The 18,557-nt window shown below is 44.0% G+C and overlaps 1 protein-coding gene across 2 annotated transcripts in view; it reads right to left on the reverse strand.

Annotated features, from left to right (window-relative positions):
- Positions 1–734: 734 nt before the first annotated feature.
- LOC137424550 (COP9 signalosome complex subunit 1-like) overlaps positions 735–18,557 on the reverse strand; it is a 146,530-nt gene continuing 128,707 nt past the window's right edge. For both annotated transcript variants that reach the window (XM_068112124.2, XM_078775574.1), the window contains exons 6-13: positions 12,773–12,850; positions 12,620–12,677; positions 12,403–12,488; positions 12,185–12,279; positions 2,027–2,132; positions 1,787–1,867; positions 1,459–1,596; positions 735–1,270 (exon numbers count right to left, since the gene is read on the reverse strand). In XM_068112124.2, the coding sequence (XP_067968225.2) occupies positions 1,067–1,270; positions 1,459–1,596; positions 1,787–1,867; positions 2,027–2,132; positions 12,185–12,279; positions 12,403–12,488; positions 12,620–12,677; positions 12,773–12,850 (846 nt within the window). In that variant the 3' untranslated portion in view covers positions 735–1,066. The remainder of the gene's footprint in view (positions 1,271–1,458; positions 1,597–1,786; positions 1,868–2,026; positions 2,133–12,184; positions 12,280–12,402; positions 12,489–12,619; positions 12,678–12,772; positions 12,851–18,557) is intronic.

Consider the following 18,557-nt stretch of genomic DNA (forward strand, 5'->3'; position numbering starts at 1 on the left):
CCAGCGTGCTTCAGCGTGCTCTTAACGTAGCCAAATTTTTCATACGTCGGCATACGCTGGCTAAAACGTCAAGGTGTGACAGCGGCTTTACTCCCGTCTCTGGAACAAACTCCCTCACTCTCTTCAATCCCACTCCTCCCTCCAGGTCTTTAAAACAGCTGTTCACCAACATCTCTTATCTTCCCCCATTCAAAACCTTGATCTTTTCTACCCCTGTTAATTTCACCCCAGATCCACTTTTCTGAAATACCGACTTCTTTCCTGGAAGTCCTAGCAGTGTCCATGTGTTTTTACCTCTCCCACCCCACCCCCTCACCACGCTTCTCCCCACGCACCAAGCCCTCTCCCTCCCACAGATCTCCCGATGTCCCTGCTCTCAAATGTTGTACTTGTGTGCTTCCCTCTCTCTCCCCATCTTGTCTCCCGCTCCCTTTGTTATGTTTTATATGTCCGTTTTTTTTTGTGATTAATATTAGTTTTTACATGAGCCTCGATGTTGAATACAAAAAAAATAAAAAAGGTGCATGTGCGTACGTGCATTGTGGTAGCCAACAAGCCAAGTTCTCTGAACTGGTTAAAATCTCTTTTCAAACAGGTTTCCCTATGATGTGAATCGTCCACCGATTCTCTCCACTGACCTTTGCCCCTCACCTCCCACACCACAATCCTTTTACTCATCACTGCAAATGTTACATTGCAACAAAACGGCATTGGAATTGGGGGAGGAAATCAGCAAGTCGACTTTTATTCTCAATTATCTTGCATGGCCAAACATTAAACCAGGACAACAGCGTGACGTCACAGTTGTGCAGGATGCGATGAAGGTGAGTGACTACATTACATCGTGATACTACATTGCTGCATTTCTGGGTCACACAATTTTGAGTTGATAAAATGTCAGAGAAAAAACAAATTATGAGTAACTTAGAAACTGGAGGAATTCATGGGGCTGATGAGTGAACGTGGATAAAGTCTAAAAACAAAGGTAAGACCAGGTAGCATGTCATCACAAATATTTAGAAGATGCTGTAATTAAATGCCCGTGAATTTATTTCAGATACAGATGTCAGTCACAAACTTGGTTCCGATTTGAGGCGACCTGTGCTGTGGATCGCTCCCGATCTAATTCGCACACCTTGACGTGGATCTGGTTCCGCAACACTGCAGCACGTAGCACCATGGCCTTGGTTCGACGCTGGAAATCGCGGCCAGTTTGCAAGGAGCGTTCAAACGTTGTGCTGCGTGCGTCAACGTCACGTGCGTACAAAGTCTGAACCACAACATCAGAAGGAGAGGAATAATGAAAAATAGATTGGAGGGAGAAAGGGTACAAAATTCAAAGTGAACAAGGACGGAATGAAAGAATCATAGGAAAAAAAACAATTAGCAAATGGCAAATAAACGAAAGCACAAAATCAAAAGCAAAGAAAGAAAAATGTTGTAATAAAGATTGGTTACCTTGCTGTGGGAGTCAATGCGGGCACTCAGCAACCCATCGAGGATCAGCTGACAGGCCTCATCTTCCAAACTGGCCAACGACATGTTGAAGACTTTCGCCATCTTGTGCATATCGGCAGACGAATATGGACTGAAGTACTACCACACAACACCCACAGCATGCTCCAATCAGCATCTCTTCCTACTGGTTCAATTGCAAGATGCAATCAATGCATCCAATCAAACTATTTCGGAGCGTTGATGGAGCATTGGTGGAGACATGGCCACCAGACAGACCCGCACAACAAATCCACATATATTCCCATATCTACTGAGAGGATAGACCAACCTGGATAAGACCACGGTTGCGAATCTGCCCGTAGAGGGTACAAACGTGTGGAGCAAGATACATGTCCAGGAGAAGGTTGTCCTGTGTACAAAATAATCGCCATATTCACACATATCAATCGTTTACTATACAATCTACTGCTAGAATCTCACAGCTGCTGCTTATATATCATTATAAAAATAACTACAAAGTACAACAATCCTACAGCTCTCAAGTGTACAAAACTGTCTCTCCGCTCACCCTCATGTCGTCGAGCATGCGAAGACAACAGGCGTAGTTGGACTCGTAGAAATGGAAGATGACATCACGAACTTGGGGCTCCAACTCCAGAAAGAGCTTGAAGGAACTGCAAAGTGATGCAGAAATCCCTCTATGTTTCTTGCAATCCTATGATTATGTCAATGCCAAATGTTCTTCTTATTTATTCTCTCTTCATCCCCACATTTGGTGAAAATTGACTTTTAGGATCTCCCTCAAGAGCTGGTTTGTGTTGAATGTCTTTTTCAAAGTAATGTATAAATGTCCCGTGTTTCGTGTGCAAAGGTCCCACCAAAAATACCACTTGTCACTCGACACCGAGGTAGGAAACAACATCAGTAATTCCAGTGATGAGAAAAAGTTTGTGAACCCTTTATAATTTTCTGTATTTCTGCATAAATTTGAACTGAAATGTGATCACATCATCTAAATTTTAGGTTAATCGGATGAAAATTGACAACTTTAGAAATGTGGCCCATGTTGACCATTTGGCCGATGTTGGCCTCAAAAGTAGTTGGTGGTTGGTTTCAGTAAGCTGATATGCAAATCCTCTTCAAATTTCAAGTTAATTGGATGAAAATTGAGGATTTTAGAAATTTGGCTTTTGTTGACCTTTTGACCTATGTTGACCTTTTGGCCTATGTTGAGCTCAAAATACTTGGTGGTTGAATTCAGCGACCAGATATGCAAATCCTCTTAAAATTTCAAGTCAATCGGATGAAAATGGAGAATTTTAGAAATTTGGCCTATGTTGATATTTTGGCCTATGTTGACCTCAAAATAGTTGGTGGTTGAATGCAGTGACCAGATATGCAAATCCTCTTAAAATTTCAAGTCAATTGGATGAAAATGGAGAATTTTTGAAATTTGGCCTATGTTGATATTTTGGCCTATGTTGACCTCAAAATAGTTTGAGGTTGAATGCAGTGACCAGATATGCAAATCCTCTTAAAATTTCAAGTCAATCGGATGAAAATTGAGGATTTTAGAAATTTTGCCTATGTTGACCTTTTGGCCTATGCTGATCTCAAAAATAGTTGGTGGTTGAATTCAGTTAGCTGATATGAAAATCCTATTCAAATTTCAAGTCAGTCGGATGAAAATTGAGGATTTTACAAATTTGGAAAAAGTGGTTTACCTTAGGCCTGTGTTGACCTTTTGACCTCAAAATATATAGGATTTTGTCAGACCACGAACTCTACCGTTTGGTGAAGTTTTGTGAAAATCGGTTTAAAATTGTGACCTGTGGGCAAGTATAAGTGAGAGGACAAACAAACAAACACACACACACACACAAACCGGAGTGATCAACATACTCGTCAAAAAAAAACATTTCTTGCCAAGTAATAACGCACAAGACCAACCAATATTACTTTGAAAAATCTTCGATTTTGCAAGTAACAAACATACAGACAGGAGTGAAAACATAACGAGGTAATGAAAGCAGTTCTGTCAGGAGTAATGGGCCAAAATTCCTCCATGCCGATGTGCAGGACTGATAAAGAGTTACTATTAGGGGCCAAGGACAAGGGCATTGCGGCATTTAAAGAATTATGTGACGAAAGGCTTGACGTCCGTGCCACCAAGGGTTTCTTCGATCCACTGAAGAAACAGAGGCTCAAGACTTTCAGCGATATCAAAATGAAGAGGTCTTTCAAAACACAGGGACGGAGCATCATCATGAAGGCTGACAGGAACCTGTTTGCGAAAATGACCCTCATTGGACAGACCAGAAAGCTGGACATGAAGAATGTGCTGTCCTATCGTCTTGTTCCTATACCTTGGGCTTTAGCGAACCCTGAAGGCACCCTACGGAAGACCAATAACGCACAGTTCTCCAAACGTCTGAGAAAGGATCTTTCACCAGCAGATACCATCCCTTCTAACTCAGCTTGCATCATTGATGGAATGGTCATTGTACAGAAAATGATGGCAAATACCACTAATGCCTCTTTTGGAGAAGCCTCCAAATCCATCTTGTCTGCGGTGCTGAGGGAGGGGAGAGTCAACCTTCGAATTGATGTTGTCTTCAACGTCTACAAGGAGAACTCCATTAAAAATGCCGAGCAGGTAAAAAGAGGGTCTGAGAGTGCCATGACATTTGGTAAGATTGCATCCGGCCATAGGTTGAAGCAATGGAAGAGTTTTCTACATTGTGGAAACAAGACCCAACTGATTGATTTTCTGGTTGAGGAATGGAGCAATGACCAAAGTCTACGTGAAAGACTGGACAGGAAAGAGCTCTTCCTCACACACGGAGACCAGTGCAGAAGAGTTACAAAGGACTCGGTGTCTGATGTTCAAGATCTACAGAGCAGCCAGGAGGAGGCAGACACCCGGCTACTCCTACATGCCGAGCACTGCGTCAGGTCTGGTCTGACAGCTGCTGTCATCATGTCACCAGACACTGATGTCTTCATCTTGGCAATGGCCTTCACACCAAAGTTAAAATGCCCAGTATACTTCAAATTGGGATCCAAGACGCGCACTGAATACATAGAGATTAAGAAAGCTGCAGATGCCCTTGGTCTTGAAAAATGTGCCTGCCTCCTGGGTCTCCATTCATTCACGGGTTGCGACACCGTGAGCAGCTATGCTGGCCGGGGCAAAGTTTCAGCTCTTCGGCTTCTAAGCCACGAGGAACACATGACCACCCTGCAGTCATCAGGCCAATCATGGGACCTATCAAATGAATCAATCCAGCGACTAGAGGCACTGACCTGTTCCCTCTACAGCGCCAGGACAGCCATCAACGGCATCAATGAGTTGCGTTTCAACATCTTTTGTGCGAAGAAAGGCGAGGCCGAGTCTTGGCAACTCCCCCCTGCGCATCTTCCTTGCTCAATCACAGTAAGAGGGCCAACTACCAATGTGCAATCTGGAAGAGAAGTTTAGACAGGAATCTAGATATTCCGTCTCCGTGTGGCCATGGATGGAGGGTAGATGACGGACAGTTGATTGACTGGGGTGACGCACCACCTGCCCCTGAGGCTGTCATGGAGTTGATCACCTGCAACTGTCCAAGGCAGTGCTTGGAGGAGAGCTGTTCCTGCCTCCAGAACAGGATGAGGTGCACATACCTATGCAAGTTGCAGACTTGTAGCAACATGCAAGAGGAGGAACATGGCAAGGTTGAATTTGAAGGCTCATTCGATGATGACGACAACAGTGACTGACGAAGATTGAGATGCAACTCAGACATGGATACTGGGGCCCCTTTAATGGACACACTATGGTAATGTAGGAGGATGTGATGCTTGGTAGTGCAAGGGGTCAACTCTGATGAAACAATTAATAAATGTATTGATTAGTTATTGATCTCTCTGGGGGAGATACATGTAGTTGTATGTCATGCTCTTCAGGACACTCTTCATCCTCTTTGAACCAGTAGAATTAGGCTGGGAATTGAGGCTTAAATAGGCCTACCAAATCCATAAAGAGGAATTTCTAGCAGGTATCAATATTTTGATATGTTGTTAAGGGATGATTTATCATGTTTCATGAGGTATTCTGTCAGATGGACGTAAAAAATGCATACCTGAGGTTCAACGGTGAATGACCTTGACCTTGACTACAGGTGACCTTTAAATGCCTAACAGCCCTAAACGAAATAAGAGCACATTTTCACATGATATTTGACATTTGTATTAAAAATGTTGTTTGAAAGATTTTTTATTAATACCAACACATTGGCATCTTCCATTTTTGCGTGTTTTTCAGGCTACAAATGGCCGTTTTCAAAGATGTGTCAAATTCCGTTATGTACCATGGCTCAGATACAAATAAAATCCACACTTTCAGGCATAAAATGGACTTGGACACTTATTAACTTCTATTTGAGCCCATTTCGGCTGAGAAATTCCCATTGGTAGTGTAATTTTAGCTCTTTCACGAGCCTCGATTCAGTAAAGAAAAAAAAAAAAAAAAAAAACTGTTGTGATTTTTTTGGACGGATGGCCAGATTTTAAGCAGGGGTCAAATTTCGTGCCCTTTTGACCTCTAGTGACCTACTTAATTAGCATATTGGAAAATAATAGATATAGTTATGTAGAACATAAAATTTCCAACATTTTGATTGGTTATTTGTAGCAATTGGACGATTAGTTCAAACGATATCGCAATTTATATTTCCCCTACCCCATAATTTCGAGTCCCGGATCGGAACCAGTCCTCTATCTTTAAGAGGTAACACTAAGCTACCGTACTAGCACTAAGCTTGGCTTCCAAGTTTTTTTTCATCTATGTGTATATGCCTTTCAAGAAAACACAGTGAGATTTTGCCACCGCAGGTGGTACCATTATCTGGTCTGGCTAATGGACTAGTCCATGGGCCAGACCCCAGAATTTCATGGATTGGTACCACCTGAGGTAGCAAAATTTCACCATGATTTCTTGAAAGGCATATATATACCCATAGATGAAAAAAAACCTGGAAGCCAAGCTTGGAACGGTAGCTTAGTGCTAGTAATCACCTCTTAAAGATGGAGGACTCGGCCTGATCCTGGACCCGAAATTATGGGGTAGGGGAAATTTCAATTGCGATATCGTTTGAACTAATGGTCCAATTGCTACAAATAACGACTCAAAATGTTGGAAATTTTATGTTCTATATAACTATATCTATTATTTGCCAATATGCTGATTAAGTAGGTCACTAGAGGTCAAAAGGTCACGAAATTTGACCCATGCTTAAAATCTGGCCATCCGTCCAAAATATCACCACAGTTACCCTACCAATGGGAATTTCTCAGCCAAAATGGGCTCAAATAGAAGTTAATAAGTGTCCAAATCCATTTTATGCCTAAAAGTGTGGATTTTATTTCTATCTGAGCCATGGTACATAACGGAATTTGACACATCTTTGAAAACGGCCATTTTTAGCCCAAAAAACATCCTAAATGAATGATGTAAATATGCTGATATTTAATTAGCATTTTTTTTTCACTTTCAGGCAATAATGGAGGGCACTGGAGATCTAGACCGAGTACCCTTACTGCCACGCAAGTTGACCCGTTCCTCCTGCATCTTTGAGTGCGAGGACACAGACCTCGAGCTGAATTCGCCCCAAGATCGTGCATCGTGGGAACGGCTTCTGAAAGTCACAGACAGTCACATCCGTGGGAACGGCCACAAGTCCTGTATCACAGGGGATGCAGGAATCAATTCGTTAAGAAACGTGACCTGGATGCTATTGAAAAAGCGGCATCCGCAGAGAAGCCGGATGAGCCGGGACGGAAAGAACTGAACCGGAGAAAGTCATCAGCAGGTCTAACCTCGTCATCATCACGCGTGTATGAACCAGTCTGCATCTTCTGCCTGAAAAGCAGCAAGTATCTCACAAGCAGAAAAACAAAAGAGCCCTTGGTCCAATGCGTCGATCTACGTTCAGATCAGACAGTTAGGCAGGCAGCAGTGGACCAAAGTGATCCAAGAATGATGGCGATTACGTCCCGAGACCCAGTTGCACCTGAGGGCCACTACCACCGGTCTTGCTAAGGTAGGTATAACAAACAGACAAGCTCCAAGACCAACTCTGAAACTAGTGGTGATCCGGTGGCATTCCACCCAGACCCAGACGAGGAGTATGCTAAGACTAAAGAACATTGTTATAGTGGACTGTTCAGGTTCATTAGGGATGTTATATTTGAGAAGCCTCAAGTGATAAGAATGACTGAGTTATGCAAATACCTGCTTGATTTGTTTGTAGAATCTGGTGTAGGCCTAGGTGAGGTTAAAACGTTCACTAAAAAGCACATCCATAGAAAGATCAAGGGGGAGTTTGGGGACAGTATACATATGATACCAGATGAGATGGGCAAATTGCTGGTCTATCCTGCCAACCTTTCACTGTCCCAGCTGGTAAAAGAAAACCAGAAGAAGAACTCCTAGCTACCAAGCAGAACACCTCCAAGGTAAGTATGATGAGGATAAATGTGTCCACTATCCTGAGAAATGATGTCAAGCGGCATGATGTTCAAATGCCCTGGCCTCCAGTACCAGAGGAGTTGAAGGATGGAGCAGCCTTCATTCCTTGCTCTTTGAAAACATTCTTGAGAATGCTCATGGCAGGCGAATCTGACTCCTCAGCTCCCGAATCCAAAGGCTTATTGGATCCATTGGGCAAGACCTCGTCTCTGGCATAACCTCTGCAAAGGTAAAACCTCCCAAACACATCCTGTTGCCTTATGCTGTCAAATCCCTAACCGGTTGTGTTGAGATCATTCGTTTCCTGAACCGAAGTGGTCATGGTGTTTCTTACTCAAAGCTTGAAGAGATTGACAAGGCTCTCTGTCTTCACAAGATGTCCGTGAACGAGGGAAGTGTTGCCATACCAAGAGGTATCAAGCCCAATGTTCAGGTGACATTGGCGTATGACAACATTGATAGACGGGAAGAGACACTGAGTGGAGGAGGGACGTCCCACAGAATAAATGGCATGATTGCACAGCCCAGGGTATTCGGACCACTGCCCTTCATGCAGCATCCCCTGAATGAGGAGAAGTGAAAAGACAGGACCATAGGGATTGAGGAGCCAAGGCTGAGTGGTTATTTGTAGCAATTGGACCATTAGTTCAAACGATATCGCAATTTATATTTCTCCTACCCCATAATTTCGGGTCCCGGATCAGGCCCTGTCCTCCATCTTTAAGAGGTGATTACTAGCACTAAGCTACTGTTCCAAGCTTGGCTTCGAAGTTTTTTTTCATCTATGGGTATATGCCTTTCAAGAAAACATGCTGAAATTTTGCCACCCCAGGTGGTACCAATCCATGAATTTCTGGGGTCTGGCCCATGGACTATACAGGAAACGTTTCTTAGAAGTTATTGCAGTTTTCGGAGGTGCCATCAGTTACTGAATGTAAAACTTCACATACTTTTTCCAACAAAGACATTTAATGTTGGATTATTTTGCTCAATAAATAAGTGTAAAGTAGATTTTTTGTGTGCTATTAGTTTAATCAAGCTCTCTTTATATATTATTGGAACATAGATGAAGACCTGATCACATTTTAGGTCAAATTTATGCAGAAATACAGAAAATTATAGAGGGTTCACAAACTTTTTCTCACCACTGTAGCAATCAATATCGTTATCAATCCATTATTTTTCCCACAATACCATGTGTTTTGTAATTTAAGGGTGTTGAATCTTCTTATTGGTTCACGAGTTATCAAACAGTGACCACTATATTCGTCATGGGTGTGTGTCTGTCTGTGTGTCTGTCTGTCCGCAAAATAACTACCCGATGATATCATCCGATCTTGATGAAACTTGGGTGGGAGGTCGATATCATGATCTAGTTGTCCCCTGCCTGGAGTGGGCGTATTGCGCCCATTGGGGGTGGAGCCACGCCCGAAAAAGATGTCTTTTTAGGGGGTAATCGAGTTTAAGCTACATTTTCTCCGAGGGGTTTGGTGGAATCTGACAGGGGTTTCGGTATTTGGTTAGGCCAATGTCATGTGGTTAGGCCAATGTCATGTGTCTAGCCCCACGGAGCTCGATTTTTCATTGTCGTCACAAGGTCATGGAATTTAGAAAAGTCGATTTTTGATGGTTTTATTACATTGTTCGTTTCCTGATAGGGTGAAATGTCGTACATGATCTTATATTATCACATACATCATGAAATACAAGTTTTCCAACAAATTTCACAATCTTCGACCTTTGAAGGTCACAAAGGTCAAATTTTCAAAGTTGTCGGAATCGAACCGAATTTTCGGTATTGTGTAGCTAACTAACCTCATAACTGATTATACATTATTTTCTATCTCATTTCAAGATCAGTAACCTTCGTTTTGACATTTCCGGGACTGACCTGCCCGGGCCTGTTTCGGTTATAGTCCGTCCTTTGTCATTGAATACCGCTCGCTCGTGAACCATCGTCGTCTCCTGACTTGTTTATCATTACAATGTGCAAATGGACGAGTTCAATGTTCATGAATATTACACAGATACAGTTTCATTAGAAACTTTTTCACACTCCTTGACTTTTTATGCCTCCGCCCCCAAAGGTGGCTGGAGACATTATGTTTCCGGGTTGTCCCTCCTTACATGCTAAACCTCGTTTTTCTCAGCAACCACATGTCCAATTGAGACTAAACTTTCAGGGTAGGAGAGACACCCATGCAAAATGTTTTTATGATAATTGTGACGTCATATGTCATGTGGTATGGCAGCCATCTTGGATTAAACGCAAATAATTAAAAAAATATTTCTCGGAAACTGCTGAATGGGAAAATTTGAAACTTGGCACATTGTCAAGTACTCCCAATGGGGAATAAAAGCATGATAATAATGACATCATAGGTGAAGTGGAAAAGCAGCCAAAATGTTTTAATCGAATTCCTTATCCTAAAAATCTGCAACTGCATGCACATGATCTATGACCCAATTGTATTGAAATATTATATTTATGACACGTTTGGCAGCCATATTGGTTTTAACCTAAAACCTCAAAAAACATCTTCTCCCAAACCACCAAATCAATTGGCTCGAAACTTTATATGTGTGTCATTGACTAGGCATGGCGATTAAAAGATGATCACGAAAACATCATTGGTCACATGGTGTGGCAGCCATATTGGATTGAAGGAAAATAATAAATAATTATATCTCTGAAACCGCTTACCCTATCAATGCGAAATTTTACAAATATCATCTAACAGCACTGTTGCATATAGTTTGAAAATGATGATGTTGTAGGTCACGCGGTTTGGCAGCCATCTTGGATAGAAAAATGAACCTAACCGATCAACACGAAACTTCACAAAGGTGATCCCATACCCATACATATGCAGAGTGTACATTCTTTCAGGTCATATGTCACGTGGTGTGGCAGCCATATTAGCTTTAAAGCCGATAGTTTAAAAAATCCCTTTTCTGAAACCGCTTCACCGATCAATGTGAAACCTGTCATGGCTGGTGAAAATGTGATACTTGAAAACAGCTGAAGGGATTTAAATCAAACTTGTTTATTTTTAGGACAGTGAACAAGGGCATCGACCCGTTGTGGGAATTTTGCGGAGGCATATTTGAGACACAGTCCCATTGCTCTAGTTCACATTTTGTTGTGTTATAGCCTGAATTTAAAATGGATTAAATTAAATTTTTTGTCACCAATAGATGCAAAATATCCCAAAATACAAAAATAATGACAAAGTGTCTTTCACGCTCTGAGTCAAAGTTCAAAGCTCTGAGTCTTTCACGTGCCTTTTTCACAAACTCCAGGCATGCTGTCATGTGCATGTTCTCATGAGTGGCTTCAGTCTGAGCACTTTCCCATAGAGCCTAGATTTGGGAAATTCTGCAGAGAGTGTTGTCCTTCCAGCAGGTTCTCCCATCTCAGCTAAGGAACGCTGTAGTTCTGTCAGAGTGGTCATTGGGTTCTTGATCACCTCCCTGACCAAGTGAAGGTTCTTCTTTCTCGGTTGCTCAGTTTGGTCGGTCGGCCAGCCCCAGTAAGAGTCTGGGTAGTTCAATATTCTTTCCATTTCCTAATGATGGAGCTCACTGCGCTCTTGTGAACTTTCAACACGTTAGAAATTGCTTAATACCCTTCCCCAGATCTATGCCTCCTCAATACTTCATCTCGGAGTTCTACAAGCAGTTCCTTGGACTTCATGGTAAAGGTTTTGCTCTGACATGCACTGTTAACTGGGGAACCTTACCTAGAAAGATGTTTCTTTTTAAATCATGTCCCATCAATTGAACTAGCAGACAATAAAGCAGGCTGTTACAGCCATCTAATTAACTGGGAACAAACGAGTGTATCTTTCTTCTTAAGATGGTTCCAAATCTGTCCAATGCATCTAATTGTTGCAGTAGCGGAGTGGCAAACATTCTTAATTTGTTCTTTCATGGTTAGATGACAATCAGTAACTGCACAAGGTTTCTTCCATGGACAGTGGGAGACACGTCGACCTCACCAACTATCACGGTGAGTAGATGAGGGTCAATATTTGATATATAGTTAATTAATAGTTAAATTCAGGATCAAGTGCCATTGTTCGGCGCTTTTCAAAAAACGCTTGAAATGCATTGTTTAGACGTCTTAAAAACATCGATTTATTGATATCAACAATACAATTCCGCACTCAACAAATGGCGCTGGACAACTTTGGGAACTGCAATGAGCCTTACCTACTGCTGATGATATTCCTCCGTAGTTCTTGCCGATCAAACGTAGCGAGTGCACACAATACACCATACACAGCCACATTGTTTGGGGACACCATCTGTCAATGGATCGAAGAATCTACATCAGCACCAATGTGATTGATAAACCACTTGTAATAAATAATAAATCGGGCACCAAAAATAAACTCCTTCGCCTTTTAAGCAATTCACAAAGTTCATGCCTCAGGAAAGTCACAGTGATCAAAAGAAGACTGGAGGAAGGACTCTGCCGCTTGTTTGTACTTCTTTGTGGCAAGTTCAGCGAGACCTGCAGACACACATCAGAGGCTAGTTTCCCTTGCACTGCCACGACAGATAACTGTGGGATTGCCTTAATGCAAGGTGTACACCAGTGTGCACAAGAAGCAAACAGCGGTAAACAAAATGGTGTGCAGATACCTGCGGCACACTTGAGTCGTGTAACAACTGCCACCTGTTGGCTGTCTCTGTCTGTACACTGTGGTCACATGAGTGAACAGAGCAAAAGTCAGAACAAACACGGGTATTGCAAGTTTGTTGTAATAGCGTCCTTAAAATGAAACACAAACACACCTCTGCTGTCTCCCGAGTTGTTTCAGCCCTCCTGACGTAGGCAAGAACATAAGACCAGTTCTGCAGGTACACACTCACCTGGAGGGCACAGGATGGCATGAGATTATAGTGAAGCAATTTAAAAACACAAAAGTACAACACACCATGGTTCAGCTGTGTTGCTAAAATTTGTTACAATTCCCATGCAGCAAATAGACCCCAGATAAGGTTGCGAGTCAGCGATTTTCTGGGCATGCAGGTAAAGGTGAGGCCATGTGGCAACCTACAGACGAACCTCTGATCAAAGACTTGTTTTGAGGATGCCATGAGAGCAGGGAAAATTGAAGGAGCAACTGGTACAGTATACTTTCAAAGAATCACTAATCAAGTTACCTGGGGTGGCAAAATCTCACTGTGTTTTCTTGAAAGGCATATACCCATAGATGAAAAAAAACTTGGAAGCCAAGCTTGGAACAGTAGCTTAGTGCTAGTAATCACCGCTTAAAGATAGAGGACTGGGCCTGATCCGGGACCCAAAATTATGGGGTAGGGGAAATATAAATTGCGATATCGTTTGAACTAATGGTCCAATTGCTACAAATAACCAATCAAAATGTTGAAAATTTTATGTTCTACATAACTATATCTATTATTTGCCAATATGCGAATGAAGTAGGTCACTAGAGGTCAAAAGGTCACGAAATTTGACCCCTGCTTAAAATCTCGCCATCCGTCCAGAAAATCACCACAATTACACTACCAATGGGAATTTCTCAGCCGAAATGGGCTGAAATAGAAGTTAAGTGTCCAAGTCCATTTTATGCCTGAAAGTGTGGATTTTATTTGTATCTGAGCCATGGTACAGAACGGAATTTGACACATCTTTGAAAACGGCCATTTGTAGCCTGAAAAACACGCAAAAATGGAAGATACCAATGTGTTGGTGTTAATAAAAAATCTTTCAAACAACATTTTTAATACAAATGTCAAATATCATGTGAAAATGTGCTCTTATTTAGTGTAGGGCTGTTAGGCATTTGAAAGTCACCTGTAGTCAAGGTCAAGGTCATTCACCGTTGAACCTCAGGTATGCATTTTTTACGTCCATCTGACAGAATACCTCATGAAACACGATAAATCATCCCTTAACAACATATCAAAATATTGATACCTGCTAGGAATTCCTCTTTATGGATTTGGTAGGCCTATTTAAGCCTCAATTCCCAGCCTAATTCTACTGGTTCAAAGAGAATGAAGTGTCCTGAAGAGCATGACATACAACTACATGTATCTCCCCCAGAGAGATCAATAACTAATCAATACATTTATTAATTGTTTCATCAGTGTTGACCCCTTGCACTACCAAGCATCACATCCTCCTACATTACCATAGTGTGCCCATTAAAGGGGCCCCAGTATCCATGTCTGAGTTGCATCTCAATCTTCGTCAGTCACTGTTGTCATCATCGGATGAGCCTTCAAATTCAACCTTGCCATGTTCCACCTCCTCCTCCTCCTCTTGCATGTTGCTACAAGTCTGCAACTTGCATAGGTATGTGCACCTCATCCTGTTCTGGAGGCAGGAACAGCTCTCCTCCAAGCACTGCCTTGGACCGTTGCAGGCGATCAACTCCATGACAGCCTCAGGGGTAGGTGGTGCGTCACCCCAGTCAATCACCAACTGTCCGTCATCTACCCTCCATCCATGGCCACACGGAGACGGAATATCTGGATTCCTGTCCAAACTTCTCTTCCAGATTGCACATTGGTAGTTGGCCCTCTTACAGTGATTGAGCAAGGAAGATGCGCAGGGGGGAGTTGCCAAGACTCGGCCTCGCCTTTGTTCACACAAAAGATGTTGAAACGCAACTCATTCACGCTGTTGATGGCTGTCCTGGCGCAGTAGAGGGAACAGGTCAGTGCCTCTAGTCGCTGGATTGATTCATTTGATTGGTCCCATGATTGGCCTAATGACTGCAGGGTGGTCATGTGTTCCTCGTGGCTTAGAAGCCGAAGAGCTGAAACTTTGCCCCGGCCAGCAAAGCTGCTCACGGTGTCGCAACCCGTGAATGAATGGAGACCCAGGAGGCAGGCACATTTTTCAAGACCAAGGGCATCTGCAGCTTTCTTAATCTCTATGTATTCAGTGCGCGTCTTGGATCCCAATTTGAAGTATACTGGACATTTTAACTTTGGTGTGAAGGCCATTGCCAAGATGAAGACATCAGTGTCTGGTGACACGATGACAGCAGCTGTCAGACCAGACCTGCCGCAGTGCTCGGCATGTAGGAGTAGCCGGGTGTCTGCCTCCTCCTGGCTGCTCTGTAGTTCTTGAATATCAGACACCGAGTCCTTTGTAACTCTGAGCCTTACCTACTGTTTTTTTTTGGGTTTTTTTGTATACAAGATCGAGGCTCGTGAAAGAGCGAACATTAATCACACAGAAAGACAAACCGACACATAAAACATATAACATCGGGAGCGGTAGACAAGATGGGGAGAGAGGGGGAAGGACACAAACACAACATTTGAGAGCAGGGACCGAGAGACATGGAGACATCGAGAGATCTGAGAGAGGGCGAGGGCTTTGGGGGGTGGGGCATGGGAAGGGGGCGGTGGGAGAGGTATAAAACATATGGACACTGCCAGGACTTCCAGGAAAGAAGTTGGAATTTCAAACAAGGTGGATCTGGGGTGAATTAGTGGGGGTAGAAAAGATCAAGGTTTTGGATGGGGGAAGATAAGAGATGGTGGTGAACAGCTGTTTTAAAGACCTGGAGGGAGGAGTGGGATTGAAGGGAGTGAGGGAGTTTGTTCCAGAGGCGGGAGAAAAGAGGAATGAAAGAGTGAAGGTGAGCAGAGAGCCGAGATTTCGGCAGTTTAACCATCAGAGGGTTGCTGGCAGATCTTGTGCGACCTGTAGGAATATTTGGGGGACAGAGCACAGAGAGAGCTGGGGGTGCAAGGCCGGAGAGGAGTCGGTAGAAGACTGAAAGACCACCTACCTGCCTGCGGTGAGTGAGTGAAAGGCCCTCAGAGATAGCTTCATCGCGGGAGATTCCAATAATTCTGAAAGCTTTGGTTTCAACAGCGTGAAGCCGAGCTAGGTGTGAGGCAGGAGCACCGGCCCATAGGGGAGAATAGTATTCCATTGAGCTGCGGATGAAAGCCTTGTATGTGGTGAGGAGCTCAGGTGTGCCGAGGAAGGACTTCGCACGACGGAGGATGCCCAGTCGGCGACTGGCTTTGGAGGCCAGCTTGGAAATGTGGTTTTCCCAAGAAAGATCATGGCAGATAGTGAGACCCAAAATCTTGAGCGACAGAACTTCTTTGAGAGGATTGTTGAGAAAGTAGATGGGAGGGTTGTCCAGTCGATCTTTTCGGAGAGACATAGTAAGAGTGTGAGATTTGTCAGGATTGAAAGACATGTCCCACTTGTTTGACCAGTCTGTGATTTTGTCCAGGTCTTCAGAGAGTGAGGAGGCAGCAGACTGCCGATCTGAGGGAAGAGGAATGGAGCGGCAGAGAGTGGAGTCATCAGCAAAGAGATAGAGAGGATTTTCGAGAGAGTCAGAGAGATCATTGATGAAGACCAGAAAAAGCACGGGGCCCAGAACACTGCCTTGGGGAACTCCAGCCTGAACAGGAAGAGGAGATGAGAGAAACCCATTCAGGGCCACACGTTGACGACGACTAGAGAGGAAGTCCGCCAGCCATGCATGGAGATTTCCATGGATACCAAAGGAGGAGAGTTTGGTGAGCAGAGCGGGGTGCCAGACCGTGTCGAAGGCACGTGATATGTCGAGGGAGACAGCTCTAATTTCCTGTTTGGCATTGAGGACCTCCATCCATTGTTGAGACAGCAGAAGCAGCATGTCCAGAGTAGAGTGACTTGGTCTGAAACCAAATTGATGATCAGAGATCAAGCCATTGGAGAAGAGGAAAGATTTCATATCCGAAGCAATGATGGATTCCATGACTTTGCTGATAATTGGGAGAAGGCTGATTGGTCTGTAGTTGCTAGGATCTGTTTTTGCACCTTTTTTGTGCAAAGCGGTGATGTTGGCTGATTTCCAAGCAGATGGCAGTTGACCTTGAGCAAAAGAGAGGGTGAAGAGAACAGAGAGAGGGTGAGATAGAGCGGCAGAGCAGGATTTTAGGACCCGTGGGCTGATGCCGTCGGGTCCAGTTGCAGAATCAGAGTCGAGGGTTGACAGAAACTTTTCCACCTTGTCAGGAGGAAAGGACACGGAGTCCAGGAGCAGCAGGGTACGACTGGGTATGGTGGGTACAGAGAGGGATGGGTTTGGGACACAAGATTTAGAGGCAAACACAGAGTTGAGGCATTCAGCTTTTTCACGTGCGGAGTCAGCTGTGTAGCCGTTTGAGGTAAGGGAGGGGATGGAGGGGGAACAAACACCAGAAACGGATTTGACCAGACGCCACCAGGATTTGGAAGAGGGAGACAGATAAGAGAGTTCGGTCTTGAGAATGGAGAGATATTGTTTCCTGGCTCTCCTGAGGGTGGACACACACTTGTTTCGGGCTTTGTGAAAGGAAATGAGATTTCCTTCCGTTGGATTTGCTTTCCAGGAGACGAAGGCAAGTTGTTTCTGGGCAACAGCCTCACCACAAGATTCCGTGTACCATGGACGGGAGGAAGGGTATGACAACTGAAGACGAGATGGTATAAATCTGTGCATGAGAGAGAGCAATTTACTTTGGAAGAATTCCCAGGATGAGTTGATGTCAGAGGTGGTAGAGATGGGAGACCAGTCCAGATGATTGATGGCTGCTTGAAGACCGTGCCAGTTGGCCTGAGTGAAATGCTAGACTCGTCGACGCTGGGCAGGCTCCCTGAGGATGGTCAGAGAGATGTCCACTTTAACAAGGACATGATCAGATGATCCGATCGGAGCAGAAGAAGAGCAGCAGACATTTTCAGGGAAGTTAGTCATAACCAAGTCCAGAAGAGAAGATGTTCCGTTGACTGAGATCCGGGTCGGGAAATTGACAGATTGTGTCAGTCCCAGTGAGTCGCAGAAGTCCTTTGCTGAAGAGCCATGGCTGGTGAGAGAGGTACCCACACCCAGCCAACTGGCATGGTGACAATTGAAATCACCACATATGAGGAAGAGAGAGTTGGGATGAGTAGATAGAAGTTGGTCCATATCATCAGACAGCGAGATGTAGATGGAGTCATCACTGTTTGGTGGACGGTACAACACACATATGAACAAGAGGTGGGAGCGAAGGGGAAGCCGTAGCCAGAGGTATTCCTGGGGGTGAGGTGGAGAGAGTGCAGTGCAGGGCGAGTGAGGAAGAGAGTTTTTGATAAAGATAGCAACCCCGCCTCCAGGACGAGGCTCAGGTCTATCATACCGGAGGAGGGAGTAGCCCGGGAGAGATACTATGGAATCAGAGACATCATAAAGGAGGAAAGTTTCTGTTAAGCAGATCACGTCTGGTTTGACAGAAGCAACCTGTATGGAGAGATCAGTTAAGTTTGAACGAAGGCCCCGGATGTTTGAGGTCCATACCGTTAATGAAGAGGAAGGGGGAGCATCAGATACAGAACAGGGGGGAGGAGGGGTAGGGTAAGATGTGGAAGAGGTGGAAGAGATAGGGAGAGCTGTTGAAGGTGTGTCAGAGATTTCAGAATAGCTCGGAGAAAGGGAAGGATGGGGCGGACAAAAGGTTTGATGGTGATTGGGTGAGCCACAATGAGGTGTTATTTGAGGAGGGGGGAGAGCGAGGCAGAAGGTTGGGGGAGATGGAGGTGAGAGTTTGAAGGGGGAAGAAGCGG

This window comes from Myxine glutinosa, chromosome 4, assembly GCF_964187855.1.
Source record: "Myxine glutinosa chromosome 4, kmMyxGlut1.1, whole genome shotgun sequence".
In the NCBI taxonomy this organism is placed as follows: Eukaryota; Metazoa; Chordata; class Myxini; order Myxiniformes; family Myxinidae; genus Myxine; species Myxine glutinosa.